Source organism: Syngnathus acus, chromosome 2 (assembly GCF_901709675.1).
Source record: "Syngnathus acus chromosome 2, fSynAcu1.2, whole genome shotgun sequence".
Taxonomy (NCBI): Eukaryota; Metazoa; Chordata; class Actinopteri; order Syngnathiformes; family Syngnathidae; genus Syngnathus; species Syngnathus acus.
The window spans coordinates 10,757,866-10,785,338 of record NC_051088.1 but is presented as its reverse complement, the minus strand read 5'-3'; the positions used below and the strand labels follow the sequence as shown (position 1 = coordinate 10,785,338).

General features: G+C 42.6%; 1 protein-coding gene across 1 annotated transcript in view; it reads left to right on the top strand.

The window, feature by feature from the left end:
- plxna2 (plexin A2) overlaps positions 1–27,473 on the top strand; it is a 139,233-nt gene that overhangs the window by 69,333 nt on the left and 42,427 nt on the right. The window contains 3 exon segments of the mRNA XM_037245834.1: positions 16,744–16,844; positions 23,603–23,726; positions 26,441–26,594. Of these exon segments, the coding sequence (XP_037101729.1) occupies positions 16,744–16,844; positions 23,603–23,726; positions 26,441–26,594 (379 nt within the window).

Here is a 27,473-nt window from a genome sequence, read left to right as displayed (position 1 = left end):
GCGTCAGTTGCTTTGGTCAGCGGTGAGTGTGGCGAGCCAAGTCTGTGATGTATTATTCATGGTGAAATTTTACATCTGAAAGGATTTTGAAGTGGTACACGAAGGATGGACCGTAAGGTTTTTGAAGCACAGTCTTAATAAAGCTCAGTTATTGGTGTGAATGATATTTTATTTTTTCCAATGTTTTAAAATAAGTTGCAGTCTTGGCTGTGGACTGAGTAATTGAAGCCTTTTCCCCCACTAGGGGATAATGTAAATAAAAATAATCGGTCTAGGGTCAAACTTTGGCTGAAATAAAGGTTTTTCTTAACTGTGAGATTTAACTGTGAAGCATTTTACAATTCTTAAATGCCATCAAGCATGAAACAATGTTAGCCCCTGTATATCAATGCGATCGCCGGTCACATCAGAAAGAAGTTTAAAAAAAAAGCAAAATAGACTTAGGGAGCTCTATTTTTGTGACTGGTATAAATTCTACACAGTGGGTGGGCCCACTCTGTGCAGAAGGGGATTAGAGCTGCTGTTGGTAAATTCACAGACGAGTGCAGGCCACCAGATCTCAAAGAGGGAGGGTTGCACCGCTGTGGAGGTGCTCACACTGAGATGCCAGATAGAGGACCAGACTTTCATTTCCCCCCGCCTCATAGAACTGCTCCCATGCCCGAGTTGCATTCCGCTTGAATGGTGAAAGTGAAAACACCTAGTAGGGTTGTAATATAGACACAGTTGCCACACGGTGGGCTTTCTCATCCATGTGTTGCTGTCAATCTCTTTAGCACACATTAAACCACCCCACCATTTCCATCCTTTTCTGACCTGGTTTCATGAAATGCCGACATTCCTCCTCAAAGATTATCAGAAAATAAAGGACCTTTTTTCCCCCCAACCATGGCAATTTCTCCCAGGTGCTCAGCTGTGAAATTTGAAATCCATGCATGGTTTCTCTCCTTTTTCTTTTTTGGTTTAGTCATTTTGTATGAGGCTTCTTGTCAACCTATTCCCTCTTTCAAGCTCCCCAGCCATTCTCACTGTGGGCTCCCTTTATCGACCTTCCCTCTCCTCTGAACCCCCCACTCTTCACACACACACACACACGCACATGCCACAAGAGCTTTGTTTGGTCGGTGTCAGTAGATTGGAAGGAAATTGGTTCAGCGGTTACTAAGGCATGAGGAATCAGAATTCATTCACACATTATCCAGGATTATAGCTGGCACGGCTCGTCATGTATGTATTAATGGCCTCGGAACACACTTGTGTTCCAGGATACAATTCAAAATCAACAATGACGTTCCACTGATGTGGAATAATCATCAATGAATGTTTGAGGAGAATAGGCCAGGCAAGGCATGTTTACTTGTAGAGCACAAGTAGCCTACACAAGGCAAGTCACAATTTTTGAAATCTACACAAAATGGCAAGAAAGCAGAGTAAATCATGACATAAAAAGAAACTACACATTCATTAATTCAAATAGAAGTGAGGATAAAGCATAAAGTACCTTCACCTCTCTCACTTTCTGCCTGGATTCCATCATTGTAAGAATTGACACTTCTCCCACATGTTGCAGATTTAGCAGCCCATAACTGAAATGCAACTTCACCGTGTTGAAATCTTACAGCAGGAGATCACAACCAGAGTTTCTCAGAGCCTGAGAAGATTCAAATGGATACACATTAAGCAAGGGCAAAGAATGGAGTACTCATTGGGCTTATATGGTCCGATATCCTGATACAAGTTACAACTCAAACATCATCATTCTGGATGTACAGCGGCTGTTTTATAGCTCGTTCAAAAAGTTGGCCGTTACAGTCGTCTAACCTGCTGGAGACAAATACATGGATTAGTACCACAATATGCAAAAGTCAACAACCAAAATCCTAAACCGAAATACAAACTCAGGGACCTTTTTTCTTCGAGGCAAAACTGCTTACCACCAACCCAGTAATCATTCACCAAAGAGAGATGATGAAATTCTAATCTTCTTGGCCTGTCCTTGAATTCTAATGAGCAAACTTTCAAAGCAGCAATAACCCTAACCAAGGGTAGATTTATACGACATTGTTCCAGTGACAAAATTCAGTAGTTTGTTTTGTTTTGTTAACAATTGTCAGGCAGCGGAACTACAAAACAAAAGAAGAATGAAATCCTCACACTCAAGCCACTTCCAAGTGTGAATCGAAAGCAGATTCGATACCTGCCTGCCTGATACCTCATCAATGCTAGCCTGACGAAATTTGAATATGCCAGTTGTTGACATATGCATACTAGCAACTGCCCAAACAACACAGAAACAGCTGCTGTAAAACAAATATTCAGGAGAAGCGTAGAAAGTTAAATACGGTATACTACAGGTATATAGATAATTGAAATGGCAGATGGCAGCCAGCCGCGTAATACCAAGGTTACTGTCACTTAAAATTATGGGTTCATGACTCAGTCCAGATGAACTAAATGGTATCTAAGATATTTATTCATGTATTTTATTTTTCATATAAGTGTTGCCTTTTCCTGGTGTTGACGGTTGTGTAGTTGTTTTCCTACATGTACGTACGTGAATGCAGCTTGTTTCATGTGTTGAGTAACTGTAAACACACTGCTATTGGACATGTGTCACTTTAAAATACTCATGGCTGTCAAAACAAATCTGAAATAGGGACTAAATTAAAATAAGGTGTTGAACATATAAATCCACATACTGTCGAATTTTTTTGTCTGACTGCCAGACCCTATTTCAAGATTGAAAACCAGATTCTAGATTGAAACTGGCTGGTACAGTCTACTTGTTGTTGGCCTGTCCTTGGTACTCTTAGGACAGACAGACTGCCCTCTTTGGCTTGCGCTGGCCCCAGGGCAGTGTGTCTGGTTTTCAGCTGCCAGAGAGTGAACAAGCCCAGTGGCTTTGACCTTTGGCCTCTGTCACGTTCTGACAAGAGTTTCAGTGAGCTGACATCCCAAGACACACAAAAAAAGAAGCAGTGCTTGGTATGAAAGAGGTCAGTGGAATGTGAATTCTGCTGGAGTGGCGGGGGTCATAAGTCACTCTGGTACATGTTGATCTTTCTAGTTCCCATGTTGTTTACTTACAGTTGCCCATGTATGTCCACTCTATGACTGATGATTTACTTGACATTTTGAAAAAAACATAGCTAGAAATATATGAATAACATTTTATTCATTTGAAACATGGCTTGTGGCACCAAAATGATCAACTTGTAAAAAGTCCATGCAGAGTAAAACATCAAACATGCAGTGATGCTAAAGCCTTTCCAGTGCACTTTTTTGTAATTTGCTAAAGACAAAAGAAATGCTGCAATGTTTCATATGTGCCAAGATAAAGTCCATTTGCGTAGTCATCTAGCACAATCTCAGTGTGCCCTTTTCTGACTTTGCTCCGGAAGAGACAACAATCTCTGTGACAGCAGGTCTCGGCTTTGATTGATAGTCCCCAACGTTGTCGTGTGCATGCGATCCGATTGGTGGCCGTGATAGACGAGGCTCAGCAAATCAATCGCACTGCCGCTTCCTTGTCCAGGTGCTTTAAGATCGAGGGAGGTCTGCGAGATTCTTCGCAATTTCGCTGACAGGCTCGCTTGCTATTGACACCTGAACAAATTAGGACAAATTCCCTCGTCGATACGCTCATCCATTATTATTAATGATACCATTTGCCTTTTCATTCTAATGAGGGCCCTTTTTTTTTTTTAAGTCGTTCCACTGTCTTAACCGTGTTACCCCAAGCCTCTTGAAGAACTCCAGACTGGAAATGAAAGATTTCTAAATGTTGCTGTAAATATCGATGCAATGCAATATGGCTGCTTTAATGTATGTACAATAGATCAGGTCAGGGGTTAAGGGAAGCTTGCCGTTAGCTGAGTCGATTCATCAAACCGAAGGGGGACACCACAGGGTGGGCGAGGTCAGTCATTTTCATATAGCGTCTGTCTGCTCAAGCACAGCTTGTCATTTATTTCATGATGATCGATTCACGCGTCCTTCCCCTTTTTGTGCGGGTCCTAGTGGTCTTGTACAAGTTTGCGTGTCAGCCTCTGTTCCCCGGGTGCTGGCCGATCAGACAAAGGCGCTTGATTCATTTGCATGAGTAGGCATTGTTAATTGACTTAAGGCAGGATTAGTGCTAATCAGGTTTTCTGCCCTGGAACCAGTGGCCAATCCTAACCTCATTAGTGGAGGGGAGCGCATCCCATCAGCCCCCCATCAGGCAGTTAATTGGTAGAAACCTGAGCACCCAGTTGCCTGTTTGAAACTCATCTAACAACCTATCTTGAGCCTTCTCTTTCACTTTCCTTGTAAACTAGCCAAGGTCAACAATAGACATTAAGCGCATATATAGCGGTAGCAGAACGCAGGCTGCAGCAAGGCCGACAACATCGTTCAGACTGCGTGTTAGCAATACTGTGTGGATTTGCAAGCCTCTGTACCATAGCCAGACTTTGTATACGAGCAAGACTGGAGGTGTTAACAAGACTGTGAGAGATAGCAAGACCGTGGGTGCCAAAGACACTTTGGTGGTGTGTCAAACCTGGTGTGCAGTGTAGTAGTGGGATGTAGTTGGCATATGGTGTACATGGTGTCCTATTTACGTACATGTAATGTAATATATACATACTTGGCCTGTCGTGTGGAATATAGAACAGTATCTGGTTGTGTTGTATGTAGTTGATGTGCAGCATGTAATATTTTTGTTTTTTGTAGTGTATATTTGGTGGTGTTGTAGTCTCCGTATTGTGGTTGTGTGCTGTACTATGTCGTTGACATGTAATGTAGTTTCTATGTGGCGTATTGGCATGTATTTTTTGTCCTTTTTTGTACTATTTGTGAAATATAGTGTATAGTTGATGCATTATGTAGTATAGAAGTGACAAGTACATATCTGATATTATATATTAGCTTCATCATCATGTGTGTCACTGTGAACTTCACTAAATCAGCACCGACCTCAGGGCACGAGATTACACACACACACGCACTACAGTAACCTCCGAGTGACATAATAAGGGCTAACGAGGGAAAGGATACTTGACACTCAGACTGTATGACACTTTTGTTGTGCGTTACTATGGTGGCCAAGACTCACACAAAATACTGCGTCACCTGGTTACACAATAGTCAACTTTCCGTCCTTGGGTAATGTATTGAAGAGAGTATATATCCTTACTAAGAATCCATTTTGCCACATTAATCAGCTTCATAATTAAGAGCTGTGCGTCTGTCAGCCACCTTCATGCACCCTCCTCTTCCCATCCCCTTAATTTCTGTCTGTCTGACTATTTAATGGCACAGTATTTTTTTTTCCCCTCCGTAACTGTCTCCCACCCTTTCCTTGGTCTGTGCAAAATGGGGCTGGCATTTATTGTGGGACTAATGGTGGCGTTTCACTGCTCCTAATTTTAGGCTTTAATTGCAATAATTATTTACAAGCCTAATTAGAGCCCATAGAAAGTCAGACAGACAGGAGCAGCTGAATGGACCATAACTGGATTGGGGGGTGTTGTCGGGCTTTCAGCGATGTAATGTGCGGGCGGTCATGTGATATGGTTTGTTGGTTGAGCTCATATAATGCTTTGTCCATGCCAGCATGCGTGGTTGAGATTTGTGTATTTTACACCCATTTATTGATTTATTTATGTCATTATCATCTTATAGTGGAAATAATAGAAATAATATGTCAGAGGTTGTGCAGCCATCATTTTTCTCTTCTATACTGTGCCTTTTTAGTGCATGGAATAATTTTGTTCAGGCTGGGTGTAATATGGTTACAGTCCTTTTGTTTCTAATTGTCGAATAAATTATTGCTAATTTTGGTATTAAATTATTGTGTCACTCTTAGTAAAAAAGATATGCAATCAGCGCTATGTATAAATTAATGGCCCACTTGAAGTTTTCTTAGTTTGTTTGTTCTACAAGGTGATAGCTAGATTCAAATGTTGTGGGAACGCTATATTTAAAAATGAAACGGCAAGCTTGGGTAGTGGCCACCAACAGCGTATATTGCAGCCCGGCCCTAATTACTCACCCAAGACTTATTATTACTTTTCCACTGTGATTATAAGTATGCCTACTTCACTGTCACTGTGATTCCTTTCCGATTGGCTTTGAAAGACTGATTTATTTATTTTTTCCTTTTACCCTGGAGAGAGGAGCTAAGGCTTGTAAAACAGCTCTGTTTGTATGGACGTATTCATCGAGTGCACTTGATGCATTGTTTGTGCTATGGCCAATACCCGATAATCTGTACGTGTCCTCTAACGGCTCAGCAAACAGTCGTCTGCTTGACGAGATAAAATCCTTCCGTCTCCCCAATGGATCAACATGTATGTATATGTATTATTCTGTCTTTTCCAGCCACGTCTTCTTCCTTTTTCATCTGTCCTGTCAACATAGCATCCAGGGGGAGGTCTCAGCCCCACATTGCCGGTCTTCTCTCCTGTAGCTCCCTTTGGCAAAACTGTCAGTGTGAGCGTCGGTGATGGATGCAGTGTCGCAGACTCTGTGTGTGTCTGCATCTTTCTCTGGTTCACTAGTATTTTCTTTCACTTTTAGACTTCGGACAAGATGTTGGAGTGCGTCAGTGGGAGTTTCTGTTCATTTGTGAGGTCAGAGGCCACTGATTTTGGAGAGCCCGCTAACTTATAATTGCATTTCAAGTTTTTTTTTTATTTTTTATTTTTTTTTTATACTTCTTGAGTTCACATCCTCAAAGAATGGTCTGGTTTCAGAAGTAAGCACAAGAATTTCCACAAACACTTTTAACATTAAGCAGGAATTTTGGGGAAAGTAATTTTCCACTTGTCCTTTCTGATCGGTTAGTTTACTAAAACATTAATGGCAGGGCTGTGGGGGCCATTGGGAATTTCTAGATAATGTACAGGATGAGCCCCCCACCACCAACAACGACCCCCCCCCAATCGAATGCTGTCACGAGCTGTCGAATATCGGCTTTTGGATCTGATCATTCGAGGGCGGATCATTCTCTGGGGAGCCCATCAATCACTGTTGAGAGGGTGGCGTCTTGCTGTGATTCATGTACTGCGATGAAATCGACTTTTGGGGACTGGGCTTGACAAATACTGGGAGTAAAAGACCTGTTTCTGAATGGTTATAGTCACACCAAAGGAGGATGGATGGAAGGATGGCATGCTGTGCATCTGTGCAATATTGCAGGCGGATTATTTGAAAGAACACATGGGCAGATAAGGCAGCCTTTTGAAAGATTACCTTTCTTCTTGACTTGACTTGTAAATCAGAGCCACTAGGTTACCTTGTGGTAACAGAGCTGTGTGTGGGATTTGGGGCAGAAATCCAATGCAACAGCTCTAATTTGCCCTGAAAGGTGGGGGAACTCGCAGATGAAGGATTTATTTATTCCAGCTGAAGCAAGTGGGGAGCAGTTAATTTGGCAGAGCCTGTCTGAGTGACACACACACGCGCGCATAGACAAGGCTGCAGCATGGGCACGTTGTGTTGATTTTCTTCTCCTACCAAACAAAGACATGTAGGCTTTTTGCCTCTCGCTGCTGGAGATCAGTGGCTGTCTTCTTTTTCTTTTTCCCCAATAAGCGTGTGGAAGCACTGTGTTTGTCATGGAATGAGTGGAGCAGGGCGACCAAATGCAGTTTGGACCAGGGTTTATTGAAGGGAAGGGGGAAGACGAACAAAGACACAGACGGAAAGAGGCTCATGGACAGCGAGCGGGAAATGGAATTCCCCTCGGACTAAGAACAGACTAGGGAGAGGTTCTGACCGTGAGCCTCCACACGAGACCCGGGGGGAAATAGACGAAGGCACAAGAGGTGCGGACACAAACGGGAAACAACAGTAGACACCGACAGGGTGAAACACACGGGCGGGGTTTAAATACATGAGGAAGTAGGTGACAGACATTACGGTAATGAAAGGGGTGTGGCTGAGGAAGTTGCCGGCTGAGCGTCCTCTGGCACGGACGTGACAGTATTGAGCAGGCCAGTTACTTTTTGCTGGGGTAGTACAGTCGAGCACTGCTTCCCAACTAAAGTGCCATGAGGCACATTTGTGTGCCCGGAGAGATGGGGCATCAGGTGTGCTGCAGGAAATTGTCCAAATCATGTGACCAGAAAATGATCTGTGTACTGCAAATAATGAATCATTGAATGAATGAATCATCTATCTATGCCAGTCCTTCTCAAAAATCAGTATGGGGGCACGGTCCAATTTTTTGTTTTGTTTGTGTGGTTGTTTGCCATACAAGAACAAAGCGTGATTACACATCCACAGCAGTAGGTGGCAGGAGTGCTAGTGTTGGGTTGTTTAAAGATAGCCCATTGTCTAAATGTGAATGTGGATGTTTTTTTCTGCGAGATGTGCCGTGTTTTGACTGGTGAACAGCTCAGTCAGCTGTGATAGGTTCTCTGTAACCTCCATGACAAGTAGTTCAAAAGGCTTATTTGTATGTGGCATTATTTGCTATGGTGGAGTTTCATGATTGTCCACGAAAATGTACATGATTTACAGTTTTCACATTATGCAGACATACCGTCAAACATAAGCACCATCCAGACCCTCCGCGGACCTTCTCCTCCGATCAGTGCACATGCTTGTTGACAGACATCAATAAGTGTAGCAAGCAGGACCTCTTATCCCTCACACACTTCCCGTATACTACAAACACACACACATCCTCACGCTTGTTGATGTGCAATGGCCTTGGCGGCTTCCTCATTAGCGGCCGCATTGACAGCCGGGAATCCCGCCGAGAGAGAGCGCGAGACACACACTGACAGACAGTCGAGAAATTCATCGAAATTCCGGTGTGAGGAGTTAACCCTCGCCAAGCCTGAGGCAAGCTGGAGGAGAATATTGTGTGACGGATGGACTGACAGTAAGTAAACATCGTCATAAAAGGAATAAAGGCGGTATGATGCGATCTTGCTTGAATGCTGGGTTTCATCTTTGCTTAGGATGCGACACAGGCCACACTTGCCCCATTCACTTAACATTGAGGAATTAATTGAAAGAGGACAAGGAAAATTTGAATTTCGGTAGTCTGCTCAGTCAAAAGCACAGTTGGAGCACAACCTGACTGCTTGCTTGTCCAAAAAGAGGATTGAGGACATAAATAATTGATACACTCCTGACTGCATCGACCGCTTTGACTTTATACTCCACACTGCTTGATTCATTCACTCTATTGTTTTATACACTCTGTGTCTCCTCATCACTCCTTTGCCCACGTTCCTGTTTGCCCTGCTACGGGACGTCTGCTATTCTAGACTTATTTGCTTTGCTCTCACTGTGTCTCTCCATGGGCATTGACTTGTCTCCTCCCATTTTGTTTCTGCCCCCCCCCTGCATCTCTTCCAGTGTCTTCTCCTTTATTTCTCCTTTGCTGTGAGCTCTTGCATCTCTTCAAACATCTAAGTCATGCTGCATCTGTTCATGCTACCACTTAAGTACATAACAAACACAGGACCCCTGTTCATCAATCATTCACTTATCTTGGTTTTTAGTTCAAGGTGAATTTGCATCTCATGTTTTTGGAGTGCTGACTCGTGTTTTGTGTGAAATTATAATATTGGACATGGGAAAAGAACAAGAGTTTGGCCCAGATGAGAGAAGACACTAATGAGTGTGCAATTAGAAGTCAGCGGAACACATTGAAGTATATTATTACCGCTTTATATTCACCATCATGACCAGAGGGTCAGCATTAATGCAGGACTGTGACTTGAGTTCAAGCAGCGGTCAGTGGGGCCGACGTCTGACCCCTCCTCTTTTTTTTCTCCACTCTCTTACTCCCGATGAGTCCCCACAATCCTTGCCGTGCCAAGAGGAGGCACTAAATTCTCAGGAGATGTTGGGTTGGAAGCCTTTCAATACCCTCTAAATCCCCACTCCAGAACTTGTTTGTGGTTGTTTAACATAGAAATAACATTTTTGGGAGCTTGTCTTGCTTGGAAGTGAATTTGGGAGATGAAACAAAGTTTGGAGACTCACCAAGGACCTCCTGTTGATTAATCCTGTAATGTGAGACGACGCTCACTCACGTCGGCTCTAATTCGTCACCATGCAAGAGAGGAAGTTGGGAAGGAAGCAAGGAAGAAAGGAAGGAAGGAAGGAAGGAAGGAAGGAAGGAAGGAAGGAAGGAAGGAAGGAAGGAAGGAAGGAAGGAAGGAAGGAAGGAAGGAAGGAAGGAAGGAAGGAAGGAAGGAAGGAAGGAAGGAAGGAAGGGATCTGATGGCTTCATGAGAGCTGTATTAAGATGGTTGGTTTGGATTGAAAACCACAAATAGTACCCCAAAATCTTCCTTGCTGATGTTTCCACTCGCCCCACATCCCGAAGCCTTGGCCAAATTTGATGAACAAAATCCATGTGTATGTCCGTTTGATTATGTAGGATAGACATGGACCAAAGTATGTGGCAGTCAAAATAGTGGTTTTAAAGCTCTTGATTTTCCCAACCATGTCATTTTGAAATCTGGTCTCATGTCAATGTGAGCTCTCTTAACCCTTTACAGGGCATTCATAATTTAAAACCAATAGGCACATACTGATCAAAGGTACTTGAGTAAAAAATGATGCCATAGGAAACCATAGGGTCAAGTGTTGGTCATCACAAACCATTTAAATACTATGCAGGTCATATTTCGAATAAGTGTTGGGGTTGTTAGTTGTTCTGTGTGTTTGTTCTACTGAAGGGCTGCAAAGGTGGCAAGGTTCTCTGCAATAAACTCTGGCTCAACTATTTAAATATTCAGCACACTTGCTAAGGTTTTCTGAAGGCACTATTTACTTTCTTCCTCATTCCAAAAACATGCCTGCTAGGTCCACTGGGCGACTCTAAATTGTCCATAGGTGGTAATGTGAGTTGGGATGCTTATGTGGTCACTGTAGCATTACTAACATAACAAATCTTAAGGGAGAGCTCACAATTGTGTGCTCTACTGTATATCTTTGAATTCTCAAATTTTCTTTCACCCCCAACCTATCCTACGTTGACTTCCCACACTGCAACTTAATAAGAGCAGGACAAAAAAAATCAATGCCGTATATTTCGAGACAAAATGTGTTTGTGTCAAACAGCTTGTCGGCCAACCCCTTGACATCTGCAACAACACTGTGAAAGCACTTCCTTGTGCTGTGAAATAGAGCTGTCTGCGGCCAGGGAGACAGTTGGATGTCCGACCTCGCGCTGAGTTTCTTTGTTTTATTTTGGATCTTTAAGTCCTGCTGTTCTATCCGCATGCGAATGCCATTTTTTTTACTTTTACATATTTGCTCCCGCAATGTGGGCTTGGAAGCAAATATCCTTGCGGTTGTGGCAAGGCAAGGCTCGGAGGGCTCAGTGGAGCCACACCACTTATTCCTGGTTTGTCCCTAAATCCAATGTCTGATGCTAGCCAACGTCATAGCTATCAGTATGCTTTGACGGTATCTCAAACACATTTGAAACTGCGTTTTAGAAAATGTAACATACTCTACATGTATTTTTAGACCATGTTTTTTATTTTATTAGTTACATATTTATCTACCTTTATTATACACCTCATGCAACTCTACGGTTTTTATTATTGTGTCTTTATTGTCTGAGTTAGAGTACATCTTTATTCTTAGTTATGACTTTGTGTAGTCATTAATCTTGTAATCATTATTTTACCTAAGGTGTATGATTTGAGATGGCTCATCAAAAAATGGTGGTTACGGGGGATTTAAGGGGCTCTTAGATTTTTGAACTGGGAGTATTTGCTCATCTTTTGTGCTCGTGTCCTTTGCAAACACTGGCTGATACGCTCCAGTCTCACTCGCCCCTCTGTGCTGCAATGGTATTGTGTCGGTGATCGATGTTGCTCATTCCAGTGATGTGGTAGCCTGGCTAGCCCTCATTAAATATAGAAAGCATGGCGTGGAGGACTCAATGTGCATGTCTATACATCTTTAAAAGGAGGTAAAGGAGATCCCAAAGGTGCCAGATGTTTCACCACGTACTGCCGAGGGGTTTTGAAGATTGGAGGTGCCCGGCGTTCGCACGGGCTTCTTCCTGAGGTCAGAGCCCTACACCGTTGCCTTGGAAACAGCCCACAAAATAGCTTCCTGTGCATTACTGCTGACAGTGGGACTTTTTTCTTTCTCTATTTGTCGCCTCATCACAGAGAGGCGCATCTGGTACCACATAGAGCAGGTCTCCTCACAACAACAGAGCAATGGGACATTTCCACTTCACTCAGTTCTCCTTTATCCACCTTTATTCTCTCTGGTTCTTTCTTCTCCTCAGCTGTCGCTGCTCAGCCATCCATCACTGAGCTGCGGCGGACGTTGGCCGGGTCTCTCGGTAGAGGCATGGAGGCACTGAAATGGAGCCATTTGTCATCTGTCACAAAGACATAGAAACAAATTCAAGATTCAAGAGTTTTTATTCGCCATGTTTGAGCGTGCCAAACAAGGAATTTGACTTCGGTAAAACACACCCTCTGTTCAACATATAGGTGACTAACAACACTCAGGACATGTGAATAATGGCAAAAACAGTGTAGACAAATTCAAAAGGTGTGAAGAGCAGGATGTTATTGCACAGTAATGCCTCTGAGACTCTGAAAGCCTCTCTTGCAAAAGCACGTACATTGTCAGTGCCATCGCGGAAACACCTTCATACCACTGGGGACACTCCTTCAACGCCTTTGTGAAAATATAAACAGCCGTAGTGATGAAATGCCACCCCTGTGTCATCTGTGTTACAACGTCATGTCTTGGAGGGAAAAAAAAACCCTTTGAATGTAGTTTTACCAACAAAGCACACAATAGTAGCACTGATGGTCACTCGAAAAAGGCACGAGAAGTGTCCTGGTTGGTCCACCAGTATTATATCTGCGGTCTCCATGGCAACGCCAGAGTCCCTGTTCACCATATTAAAAGTCAATGTGGCATCCAATTGAAGCTGTTTTTAACATGACAGCACACTGTAGCTTTTTTGACACATCCAAAGCTGCATTGAAACTGCGTTAATAATGGAAGCCCATTCAGCCTGATCTGTTATGTTAACCCTTCTGCTGCCAGCAGTCGTTGACATTGTCAGACAATAGAGTGCAACTTCAGTTCTTAAATAGCACCCCTGCTTAGGTCATCTTAAGCTACTATTGTATTAGCATTCATTTGCCGGGAGCGGAGGCTCTCTCGCTAACATTCCCCCGCAGGTCAGCGGAGGTCGTCTGGGCCACCGCTGCGTGTCTTCCCCAAAAACAAAGATCTGTGCAAACAGGTTTTATGACACCGTGCGAACGCACACACACAGACCCTTACACACACACACGCATACACTAATGCAGGAGAAGAAGCATCATTGTGCAGCCCTGCTGTGTTGAGTGACTGTAGCGTGTGCTGAGCAACAGCTGCTGTATTCCCCCAACATCACCACCCCCTCCCCACATTTACAGCACTGCTGGCCCATGCTGCTCTCTGTACAATGCACTAAACAGCAGTAAATACTCTTATTTTTCAACTCTCCTATTTGTTTTACTGTAACATTTTTGTATTTAGTTTATGTTTGGCTGTCCACTGGCTGTTCAACTTTCACCTTTCCCAATCTCTAAAGGCTACCTCTTTTTCTCAGGGGTGCCTAAAGTATTTAGTCCAACTCAAATTGGCTATTCAAGGTAAATGTTTTCATGCCTCTGTCGTAAAACCAAAACAAATCACATTTTTCATGGTCACCTAGTCGGAAATTAGTTTATTATTGGATAAATGATAAACATAATTTAGAGTCAGTCTAGTGAATGGAGCTTACGGGCACAGCAAAGTGGTAGGAAAGGGCCCTTTATGGATTTCAAACGAAGTTTAAACAGGATTCAGTAATTAAGTTTCCAAAGGTGGGTGCAGTGTAGAACAACAGCAGTGTTCTAGCTAATTGGTTAGATAATCCGAACTAGACCAGGCTATGCATGAGTACCACCGCTTTTGCTGCAACTCGCTGTTAGCCGGCGGCCGTGTTGGTCATCAGTCAGCGCCTCTGCCACTGATGTGACCGTGTCTGCAACTCATTACGGCGCGCCACCTGTTTGTCCCCAAGCAAGTCCTCCTTGAGGTGATGGGGGGTTAGTCTAACAGGAGCATCCCTGTGCACAGTGTCGGGATTGTCCCGCAGTGTCAATGGCTCTCTTTGTCCCCCTCCCTCAACTGTAGCCCCCCCACCCCATCTTGTCACTCTGTTGCTGTTGGCGGTCAGACAGGTGGGGGGTTATTGAGCCTTTGAGGAGCAAGGATTAAACAAAGAACTGATATGATACAGTCTGGAAGAGTGCTCTTCACGGCAGCTGAGGCCAGAGTTTGCTGTCAGCTACATTTAATATGATATTGTGAAGGAGCAACTCAGTAGATGAGTGTGTAGCCTTGCTGCCACAACACAAGGTCCTGGATTTGAGAATACATTACGGGATGTCAGCTTTGCTCTTTTGGCCATATGTTGGATTCAGTGAAGTCTCTAAATTGTATTAGAATAAATGTACTGGATGTACAGGAGGATACTTTAGGAAAGTCAAAGACTTAACTGCATTCGGTCATTACAAAAACCTATACGTTAGGTTCATTAAAACATAAATAAAATGTTGAGTTTGGCTAGAACTCAAAATATAGTCATAGAAACTTGGGAGTTTGGTTCATTGAAGAACTGAAAGAGTTTGTTGATTGAAGACTTTATTTATTTACTTACTTACTTACTTACTTACTTACTTACTTACTTACTTACTTACCTGCTTGTTTGTTTTTTGTGTGCTTGTTTGTACCAAAACTTACGCATCTGACATATTTGCAAAAACATGCATATTTGCATTATCAAAGGCTAAATTGCAAAATTCTTGTTAATATTACTCAACAGTGCCTACTAAACAAATGTATGATTATTACATAATTAGTCATTGTTCTCTTCTATTAAATGTTTGTTACAAAGATATCGATGAACATATTAATCATAAATAATAAATTCAATGAATATTTCTGAATTAGTTTGATTCTATTTTCTTATTTTCCCTATAGTACTTGATAACTGGCATGAATTTCTTACAGTCTAGCCCCAGGGACTGACAAGATGTACACACACCACCCCCTCCTGTGTCATTGGTTTTCAGTTGCGTACTTACCGTAATTCATGCCAATCAGCCTCATTTGCAAACATTGTCTAGGAGGAGGCTTCAGACAAAGATGGCTATAGTACAAAATATGTGATGTTAAATCTTTAAAAAAACACACGATTACTAAAACACTTTCATAAATAAATGACTCAATAACTCTGCATCCCAAAAAGACGTGATATGTTAGTAGTAATTATCTCAACATGGAGGTTAGGTTCATTTAAACCTCTAAACTGTCTTCGATAGAACAAAGCACATATTTGGCTTCCTTTGCGCACGCCAAAAAGCTCACCACAGTCGCCAGCCCAGTGCACGTTTCCAAAAACCACTCCGATTGTTATTTTCACCCGTTCATCCGAGCCATCGTCAATTGTACAGAAGCAGCTCATGAGCTATTGATCTCGGCTGCACTCTGTCAGACCTTGTTGTCATTAGCCAGCGAGGCAATGGAGAGGCAAGAAAGACAGGAGTGAGATGTTAATCTGACGCTGAAAAATGTCCTTTCCATCATTTTTATCTAAAGTGGTGTCACCGTGTTCTCTACTATGAACAAGAATCCTAAACACATCCACTTACGAGACGGCTGTCTTGTTTTGGTGTTCGAAACACATCTTAACCTTGTAAAAAGGCACTTTTGTGTTTTTTAAGTGTGGCCACGGACTGCCTCCACCTTAGTGGACAGATGCCGTGGTGCAGACGAAAGCCAAGTGATGGCACGAGAAGCCTCTCTCTGCAGGCCAACTGATCCCAGCTGCTCACTGCTGGTTCTTGATCTGGCTGGCTATCAAGGCGACAGTTGCTTCCTACTTGACAGCGACGTACAAACGTTCATATTATTCACTCAAAGAAAGAATCGACACATTAGGTCATTTCTGTTGGGGGAATAACCTCATAATGTCATCATATGTGAATGATGCTGAAGACTGTTGGGATTGTAGTGTCGTTTGTAGCTGCGTGAGATTGATCATTGAATTTTGTTTGTGAAGAAGTATTTGAATGTGAAGAGGGTTCGCTTGTAGCTTCAGGCTCGTTTGCCTATCTGCTTTCCATCCATCCATTTTCTGAACCGCTTAGTCCCCACGGGGGTCGCAGGTGTGCTGGAGCCTATCCCAGCCGTCAACGGGCATTAGGCGGGGGACACCCTGAACCGGTTGCCAGCCAATCGCAGGGCACACAGAGACAAACAACCATTTGCACTCGCACTCACACCTAGGGACAATTTGGAGTGCTCAATCGGCCTACCAAGCATGTTTTTTGGGATGTGGGAGGAAACCGGAGTGCCCGGAGAAAACCCACGCGGGCCCGGGGAGAACATGCCCCACACAGGGAGGGCCGGAGGTGGAATCGAACCCGCACCCTCCTAACTGTGAGGCGGACGTGCTACCCAGTGCGCCACCGAGCCGCCTCTATCTGCTTTCTTTAAAGAAAAATCTGATTTTGTTTCAATTGTTTTGTCAGTTGGATACTATACAAAAACAACACCGCTTTCATTCTCATCTGTACAGATAGACAATTTGCCTTGAATACATCAACTCAAAAGGACATTTTCCCCCATTGCTCGTTTGTCTTTTGTCTTTTCTTGTTCGCTTAGGTGGCTAAATTGAAGTATTGCTTTCCTATTTGTTTCTAGGTGACCCAAGTTCCCATCGAGTCCTGTGAGCAGTACGGGACGTGTGGCGAGTGCCTCAGCTCCGGGGACCCGCATTGCGGCTGGTGTGTGCTGCACAACATGTAAGTCTCAGACACACAAAGACACAGAGACCAATTAAAGTTTGAAGAATTGGAGGAAATTAGACCACTTGTGCATCCCTTACCTTTGCATTTGCACACTTTCATCTGCTGTGCAATCAATATGACCCACTAACGGCTGAACAGCGAAGCACGGAGTGACACCCCCTGGTTCAGAGGTGTAATTACATTATGAGGAGTGGAGAAAATGAATGCCTTCATTTGTTGGAAATGCAAGTGAGACTGATGAAATGACATCTTGCAGGATCTGAATGTGGCCCAGTCCCGAAGAGATTGAAAAACATTCCTATCTTGTCTGTTCTTTGTTGCTTGAGCACACAACCATCAGTCTGAGTTGTTTGTCAGCTGCCACATCTTGAATTCCCCACTTAAAGTGCTGACTTTTTTTTTAGGGTTGCAAGGATGCAAAAGCAGCCCCTCTCTCAAAAGGTATAGAGGAATATTTGTGTGTCAGAGCATGGCAGCAATCATCATTATCGCAATGGCGGCCCCAAAGTGCACTTAAAGTAATTTGCATCACTCCAAAGCCAGGACAGGACAAATAATTGCCTAGTGACAAGGTAATTCAACATGTTCCTGCATAGGTGGGGGGAAAAAAGTGGGGGGGAGGGTGTATTCGTTACTGTCTGCGTTCCTTCACACGCAGATCATTTAGCATCGCATTAGCTTCAATGTTTGCATGTTAATCATGTGCTTTTGTGTGGGTGAGCGAGGGGATGAAGCCATAAAGCAATTGAGGTGGTTGCGAGTTTTACAGCGATAACAAGGCCAAACAAAAGTTTACAATGATGGTCACAAAATTGTTAAAAAGCAGCCAAAGTGTTCTGACGATATTGCATGCCGTAATGGCCTCCCCACTTTAGTTATTCAATTATTTACTTGAATAAATTCATGTATAATATAATAATATATAATATAATATCATGCTCTGATCGGTTGGCACTTTTTAAATTTCGTTGTATATGTGTGACAATGACAATAAAGATCTATCTATCTATCTATCTATCTATGTATAACTCAAATTAATTAGTGATGTTCGTATGTAGTCCATAAGTGTCCAAATAATCAAAAGTTGAATGTTTATCGGTGCAACAGTCGTGAGTCTCCTCCCTAAGATCAGATATTTGTTGTGATGCCAGACTGAAAATACAATGAAGAGAGAGTGGAATAGAAACAAAATAGATGTAGCTTAGCTAACAGTTGTAAACTCTTGTCATTTTGATTGAGGAGAATTTCTTGAGGAAATACGTCATCCAAACGTTTTTTATAATTGCATTTACTTTGCAATTTAATCACCGTGCTGTATTAAATATGAAATACATATTGGCTAGAAAGAAAACTCACCATATGTTGTATTTTGTCAGGGTGCCATAAGGCAAAGTCACCACTTGAATTGAGAGTGATGATCTTTAAGTGGTCAAGCAGCTGCGGCGTGCTAAAAGCTGTCAGTCTCATTAGCATGTTTGCGTGCGTCTTGTCTACGTGTCGGTCCGTCTCCCTTTACACGTGTCCAAACACACGGCCAAACCTCTGTACTGTACATTTGAGGGATAAAGAAGGTTAACAGGCAGCCATCTGTTCTCCTAAGACCACCTGTCCTTGCTCCTAATCCCCTTCACGCCGTCCTGACCCCTTCATGAGTGTGGCGGCACCCTTGTCAGCAGTAGGTAACAAAGTTTCTGGAAGAACAATGACAATGATGATGATGACCTCTTCTTTGGGGATACCACACGTTGTTGCATATTTTAAGAACACAGGCCTGTGTTTGCTCGGAATGGACCCCTCATGACACATAATGAGCCATTAAACCACGGAGTTGAAGAAAAAGTTCTGAGAATATCATGAAGCCTTAATTTGCTCGTACTGATCGTCCACATTGACAGAAATAGCCTTCTAGTTTTATTTTTTTCAAATCTAATTAAAACCCCACCAAATGTTTTGACTGATTGATACGATTGAACGATCAATTTTAAAATTATAATATCGCATTCGAGCGCAATAGTTTATCCATCAATGATCTATACTCATGTCTATAGGAAGACACGTAAAAAGAAACAAGATGTATTAAAATATTGGATAACTGAATTGGCATACTATTCAGCACGTCCGTCCCTCTCAGAGGTGCAGGGTTCGATTCCAGCTCCAGCCTCCCTGTGTGGAGTTTGCATGTTCTCCCTGTGCCTGCGTGGGTTTTGTCAAGGTGCTCCGGTTTCCTCCAACATCCTCAAAACATGCATGGTAGGTCAATTGACCACTCCAAATTGTCCATAGGTGTGAAAGGTTGTTTGTCTGTGTGCCCTGCGATTGGCTGGCGACCGGTTCCGGGTGTCCCCCACCTCACGCTCAAAGACTGCTTGGATAGGCCCTCGTGAGGATAAGCAGTTCGGAAGATGACTGACTAAAAGTAAATCGAACATTCTTGTCACCGCTATACCAAATGTTGGCGACAGATTTCAGGCATCAGACTGATTCATGTTTGATGATTGCATTCAACACCAATGCACTTTAATTTGGTTCATATTCACACACAGCATGGTAACTCTGAGCCAATCCAGGTTAAGCGATGAAATGTTGAAGCGTCCATGGTTGCGCTAACAAATTTAAGAGCACGAGTCAATCAAAAACGACTGCAGCCTTCTGCCTTCATCGAAAGCGTCCCTTCATCTCTGGCATTGGAGATGACACGTCTTGCCAGCTGTGCTGCCACCCACAGCTGTGATCACCCCCGACTCCCTGCGCCCCCTTACTTTCCCCAAGCTGTTGATTCTCCTAAATTATCTTTCCCATGTCTGAGTACCCCCTGCCAAAGCACAGTTCATATCTAAGCTACGCCACTCATCTCGTCTACCCGTTTAAGACGTTCTTCCCTCTCGAATGAGCTCCGCCACACGCCAGAGATGGTTGCACGTAAACATCCCTCACTTTGATCACCCCCCCACCCTGCTCACAGTTGCCTTCCAACACGTCCATCCTTTTTTCTTCTCATCCTACCCCATCTCTCTTTTATGCCTTCAGTGGTAGTTAATTGAACACAGAGCACTATCGACCTGCTTTGCCGCTGTGATTGTGAGCGAGGTGACAAGATGGCCGGGGGGTGGGGGCTGCTGCCGTCCGCTTCTTTTTACTTTCTCCTTTCTTCCTTCTTTGTCCCATTCATGGGAGGCTGCAAGGTCCTCTAATCACCCGCAGCTGCGAGGCCTCCCCTTCGTACTCGGAAGAATAGCAAAGCTCTGAAAACGATAGCAGGAGAATGAGAGAGTGTTTGATGATGCACACTCATCAGCCCCGCCAGCATTTGATTGCACCTCAAAGGGAGATCATCATCATCTTGAGCACTCTTCATTCGCCGTCTCGCTCATGGGGTAGTTGAGTCTTCATCTGACCGTGAGCCAAAAAGCATCCACTCTGTCCTAGACAGCATCTCAAGGGTTGTTAGGTTGTCGCGTAGTCTCACGGGCATCTCCCGAAAGAGGATTTTACATTATAGGAAGTTAATGCCCGGGCATTCGTTTAGGCATGTTGTAGTTTTCTCAATCTAACTTGGAATGGTAATGCAGTGTGGGCGTCACAGGGTTGGAATAGTTATCACGGCATGGTTTATAGTTAGCTGATTCCCCTGTGAATGGCTGACAACTAGTACAGGGTGTACACTACCACTTCCCCAATGTCCACTGCAGAAGGTATTGGGTGCACTGAGGATGCACATTGCAGAAAATGGATGGATAGATGGATGGATTACTGCATGGATGGAACATATGAATCGATTCCAGAAATGAAAAACCCTGCCACAGTTTGACTTAAGCCACAATGGTTGAGTAACCATCGTGTTGAAAGTGTGTGAAGGAATCATACCAAATTCTTTTGCTTGATCTGGCAGATATTTTCATTCATTTTCTCCGTTTTGTAATCAATCAAACATGCTGTTTGTTTGTGTCTTCAATGTCATTGCCATCAGTTTTTATGACAGCCTCTGCTGATCTTTTACTGTCATACGCACATGTTTATGTTTATGTGTCATAAATGTCAGGCACCAAGTATCATTACAGTACAGCACTATAGTTTAATAAAAAAGAAAAATCAAACTACGCCTTGCTGCTATTAGCAGCTTATTTGTGTGTAGTAAGGCTTCTTGTCAACATTTCCCGCTCAGCTAATGAGAGAGGCAAAGGGTCAGCTTCTAACTACACAGAGATAATGGCCATGACCCGAAACCATGGCAACAGCAGCCATCCTGCATTGCCCTCCTACCACACTCACCCACACCCACATCACCCATTCTCCACTCTTTCATCACACATTGCCTGACCAAATTAAATTTTATTAATAAAAAAAAAATAAAAAAAATGTGTTTCTCTCGTGAGTTGAGTTAGAGACAGTAAAATCTAAACTTGTCCTAATCATATAATAGCTTAATTCAATATACAGTAATCCCTCGCTACATGACATGAATTTATCGCGGCTTCAGTACATCGTGGATTTTTTTCCACAAATAAAAAATAATAAATTCTAAATCGAGAAATTATGGCACGAAAGTTGCCCGCATGCCAGCAGAAGACAGGGAGTGCCCACAAAATTGCAGTATGTACACTTGTACCTTTTTATAAAACAGCTTGTTATAATAATAAGAGTTCTAAAACATATTTACAGTATTGTACCTTGTTATAAAAAATTGTAATAATAACAAAATAATTCTAAAAACATATTTACAGTATGTACACTTGTACCTTGTTATAAAAACTTTGTTATAATAATAAAAGAGTTCAAAAAACATATTTACAGTACACTTTAGCTACATCTACATATGTTACACACACACACACACACACATATCATATATATTTATATATTTATATTATTTATACATTATTTTCTGTATGTCATTTATACTACGTATTAATATAGTATTTACATGTTTGAAACTATTATTTAATGTTCTAATGATAACATATGCACTTATATAGTAGTTTAATATACATTTATTGAGACACAAAAAAATGTATGTATGTTAAAAATGAGAGGTTGACACTCCTTTGCGGATTTTCACCTATCGCGAGTGGTCTTGGAACCAACGAGGGATTACTGTACATATAATAAAATAGTACAAATAAACACATATATATATATATATATATATAGAAAAATGAGATGTGTACGCTAACTCTTTTTCCAGTGGGATCTTCAAAATGCTACACTGCTTCACTAACTCAGCACTTTGTTGCTCTCTGAAGCCCCATGGAGAGTTGAGTGCATATTAGTGTTCTACATGCCTCCTGCGTGTGCGTGCACATGTATCATCTTGGTCATATGCTGGATGTTGACCAAAGTTCTGACAAGGTAATTGTGCCCAGCGTTGTTAGATAGAGCTGTGACTGAGAGTCAGCAGGGGTGAGTATGTGCTTCAGAAGCATGATACGGGACCTAATGCGTATTGACACGCGTGCACGCCCACAATCTGTAGTGGACCATCAGCCAGCGCCGCGGACCGGGGCTGACCCGTCGGAGTCCAATTAGAGCTGCGGCAACCAGACATCAAGCAAGCAGGCTAGACACTATGGAGGAGGATCGACTGTAGGAGGTGTTAATAAGGAGGAAGGAAACGGTTGTTGGCGGAGTTTTAATGAGGGACGTGGTAGATTGCGGAGACGTCGTGTGGGAGATGCATGAGCTTGCCATTAGGAGGGAATAGTGTCATTTGCACTCTACTGGAGCTATGTGTGAGAAGGTTAGAGAGTTACAAAAAGTCTCACATTAAGACATAATTGTTGACAAAACATGCCAGGTCATGGTACCATAGTTGCTATATTGGGGTAAACTTTGATGGAAACAAACAACGGTGGTTCACAATTGTTTCGCTTGTGGACTTACATAGGTTCACTGGGAACATCTCCATTCATGCTTCATTTTCACGTTTGTTTGCAGAATTAAAATGGAAACTGTAAAAAAATCAATAAGAATAATTATTGATTCATACCTTGTTTGGTGCGTAACAATTCGCAAAAAAAAAAATAATTGTCGTAAGTAAGTAAAAGCAGATGTTTGGAGATGTCTTATTCTGGAAGAAAAAAAAAAGGAATCTGCACTAAAATTCAGTAGATTTAGACCATTTTAATTTTGACCAGGTATCTAAACAATTAATCGATTTTTAAAAATATGTATCAATTTTTTGATAATTGATCAGTTGTCGATTAATCAACTGACCTCATCCAACTTTCCAGATTTTATGTAAAAGCATTAGCATTAATGGCAAGCCAAATACTAAAGAAACTTACAAAGAATTAATTATATGTTGAATAATGCATTGTAGCATTCTAAACTGACTGCTCCCCTCATAAAACCTTAAGCACTATATTTATTGTCATACAAATAAATGCAGTTACTAACATAACACAATTACTATAGAAAAACTTAAAATCACATACGTGGTATACACAAGTGGCAAGATATGGCAGTTGGCGGTTGTGTAGCGAGCGCAATGAAGTTAATGGCGCAATCTCCATATTCACCAAGGATCTCTTGTAAATCCACACAAACAGATGGGCTCCAATTTACCACACCACTCGCATCGATGCTTCAAATGAAAGTCCTTGGTTTACAATATAATCTACACACTTGATGTACGTTTTGGATTGTTCAATCCTGAGGGAAATCTGCACATTGAGCACCTATCACGTGTTATTCAGAAAACAACTGCCCCTTTTTTTTCTTACATTAAGTCCAATGAAATGCTGTCATCTGTTCAGATGCTCCCAGAGGAACCGTTGCAATCGTGCACATGAGCCGTACCGTTTCGCCGCCTCTCTGGACCAGTGCGTGAAGATCACCGTGTACCCCGACAGCATCGCGGTGTCTGAGCCTAGTGTACCAGTAAGTTTACACAAACACACGCATGGATGCGTGCACACATACACACACACACAAAATACATACATAACGCCAAAGAACTTGGACATGAATGTCAAAAAGTACTTCTCATCTTCATAAGTGCTACCTACGTACAGAAGCAGAATCATGTGAAATGACTCCCTTGTCTTGATTGTGTGTAATGCATAAACATGAGACAGGAAGGTTCATAAGAGCTTTGTGTTGGCGTTTCAGCACGCATACGCATATTTGCATGGTGCAAAGCAACCAATATGGTTGCCAAGATGTGTTTGTGTGGGAGGCTGAGTGGGTGGTAAATGTTGCCCAAGTGCACAGTGCGTTTGGACGCTAATTTGGCCAAAAATGTGCACGTGTGAGGATGTTCTTAGGCTCGCTGCACATCTACTGGTAAAGCTGAACGCTACTGAACCAGACTATCGCCAACAATTCACAGTTGGCGACTCACCCACACACCTGGCAATGACTTTCTTGCTACAGTTAAAGACTGCAACCATTGGTGCTCTTATCAAAAAGCAAAGTTTTGGGACACCACATGTTATCATTTTATGAAACTACATCCACAAACAACATGCTGCGATTGTCCAGAAAATAAGCGGCTTCACCCTGTCTGCTTTTGCTGTATTTGTATATTAATACAAGGGGGTGAGACGAAAGGAAAATGTGTGGTTATTTCAGAGGCAACACATTTTTTGTTTTAACAGAAGAATATGGTATGTCTATTTATTGTTCTGTTTCTGGCCATCATGTCTTACTCAACATGTTTGTTTCGAACGATCCACAAGAACACACTGACAAAATTCATAAGATTCCAAAGGGCCAGTTAACTATCTCCATGACAACGCCGCCTCCTCACTCGAGTGCTAGGAAAAGAGAGGAAACAATCCAATCACCTTTATTACACCTCATGCCAATTAGGCTGCCAGAATCTAAAAAAAACTCCCACTCCACCGCCGGTAAGGCGGCCGAGGGAACAAAAAAAACAAAAAAAGCTTGACAGTCAGGAGACAAGTCTAGCAGAAAATGTTGAGTGTTTATTCGAGATATGGACATGTCGAGAGGCTAATTACCATGAGAGGTTACTCAGGAAATTCCACGTCAAACAAAAAGCACTGATTGTTGCGTCTGTTGTAATCAACCATCCCCAGCATAATGAATGAGAATGGACATTTTAAGACTAGTGTTTGTTTCTAGACGTGAACACCAACAAATGCAGCGCTTGAAACAAGAGCCTTTGAATCACAGTTTGTGAGTCAAAAGCGAGTTTGAGGCAGGCTCGGAGCTACTTACGCGACGCCGGCTTGCTAGCGATGGGTTTTGGCTGACTACTAGTGCGGCTAAATATGTCCCTGCAGTGTTGCACTGATGGTTCAAAACTGGAAGAAAGAGTTTCAACTGAGTACCAATTTCCAAGCAGAAGTCGAACAGTTTATTCCTATCTTGTATGCTAGCTTTGTCTATGCTTTTAAAATGTCGGAAGTCAGCGAGGAAAAAACGTACTGATTGCGAAAAAACAAAGGAAATTGTTGGATGGCTTTTGATTCAACAGAATCTGGTTAAACACGTCCTTGCAGGACATTGCAATCTCCAGAAGCACAAAAACACCACGCAATGTGCCCAAAAGGTGGTGCAGTAGACAAAACACCTAAGTGACATTGGGAAATGACACCCGGAAACGAATTTTGCACAATCAAGTGTTGTTGAGTAAATGATTATTACATTTCTGCCGATTTACTTGATGAAGGCTGGAAGGCTTGCTGACTATCATCAGTGATGACTCAATTGCTTTGCAATTGTTTCAATTGCAAGGGGCCTGCAAATGGCCTGAGCCATGTACCCGGACTGTTCAGACCACCAAGTAAATGGCACTACTGCCTTCAGAATAATAATAATTATAACAATAATGATAGATAAATACTTATCAAATTGCAGGTGATCAACATTGATTCTTAACAATAAAAACTGATGAAACAAGATCGTCAGCATCCTTTTGACAGTGACCATCCTTTGCCAACACGGGACACCACATCATCCGCTGTCGGGACATTGTGCATCTCTTAAAAGGCCGACAGTTAAGCTGCTCGGTTGCCTCGTTGGTCCCAGCAGCCCTGCGGTGTTTAGTTCAGAGGCAGATAAAAACAAAGAGAAACTTCAAACAGCGTGGCCCATATATAACTGCTAATGGACCAAGACGATGAAATGCCACGATGATAATTACCCGGGCTACTGTCTCCTTTGGATGAGAGCGTAATCACATGACACGTGTCTGCAAAATGTATTTATAAATAAGTTTATTCCCAGGCAGAGCAGCAGAAAACTGCCTCGCCTGTGTCACCGCTCTCCCGAGAATGACTTCAAACGGGCGCATCTCCATATGCGCACGTGTGGCTTTTCGCATAAGTAATTCACAACGCACAGAACATTCTCATTGCTCCATGCTAAGCTTACCTAAACGGTATCTCCATTTTATGGTGATATTAACTTAACAATTTCCCAATGAGGTTTATCACATTTCCAAAGTATGTAGCAAAAAGCAAATTAAAAAAACATATTTTTGAAACCACATGTATAACATATGTTCAATGTTCTGTTTTTCAAAAAGGTTTCAATAATTTCTTATGATAAACAGTATTGGGTGTTGTTGTTGCTTTTGTTGTTTTCAAACAGAAGGTTTCTTATTTCTGTCCTTCCACTCTCAGTTACTGGTGAAGGTCAGCGATGTTCCAGACCTTTCGGCAGGAATAACTTGTTCCTTCGGCAATCTGACGGAGGTGGATGGGCAAGTGAGTGGCAACCAGATACTGTGCGTGTCTCCTGCTGCCAAGGACGTCCCTCTCATCCCGTCCGACCAAGGTACACTTGATACTATCATCACAGCAAACCACCACTATTTAGTAAGCAATGAATGTCCAGTTTCTTTTACAAAAACTGAAACCAAGCCTTGAACTCAAAACATACACATACACCATTCATTCAGCATCATCTTCAGACCAGTGCACATCAAGCTCACACTGACCCAGCATCGGTGGAGTAGCCGAGAGGTGTGCCTGATAAGAAGCCCTGCCATATTAGTACGTGATGGAGAACAAGATTGGTACCCTCTCCCGGCCCGTGGCTGATGGTACGGCTGAGCGCATTAGGGCCCTCCGGTTGTTTGTGGACGCAAATGTTCTAACATGTTGGTTTGGGGATGACAGGGCAGTTAATGTAGTGGATTAGCTCTCTGGCACTGAGCGACGGTCTCCTCCTGAGAGATATATTACCTGGACAAAGAAAACACACTTTATTGGGCAAGAAACCATATTTGGGCACATGAGTGAGAGTTCAAAATGGAAGTTAGAACAATGTTAATTTTAAAATAACCATAATTTTACATATATTTATATCTGGTTACTTATTTGTCGCCGCAGTCGCTGATCTTGCTGGAGTCCAATATTTTGGCATCTCCACTCTTCCATTGCTCTTCTGCAAAGTGAGTGAAATAGCTGTGTGGCTTAAGAGAAGATTGGGGGAGTGCGACTGACATTTACCTGAGGGAGAACATTCGTGTCTGGGCACCAATGATGCATTCCCCTGTGGGAGTTGTGGGCAAACAGAGCTGTCATTTACTCACAGGATGGAGGATTAGCACCCCCACTGCCCAGCCTCCTCAAAACACACAGTGATTCTCACACTCACTGCACATCATCTATTATTCAGTATGTTTGGTTTCAGCACCTTGTGGCCATCTTG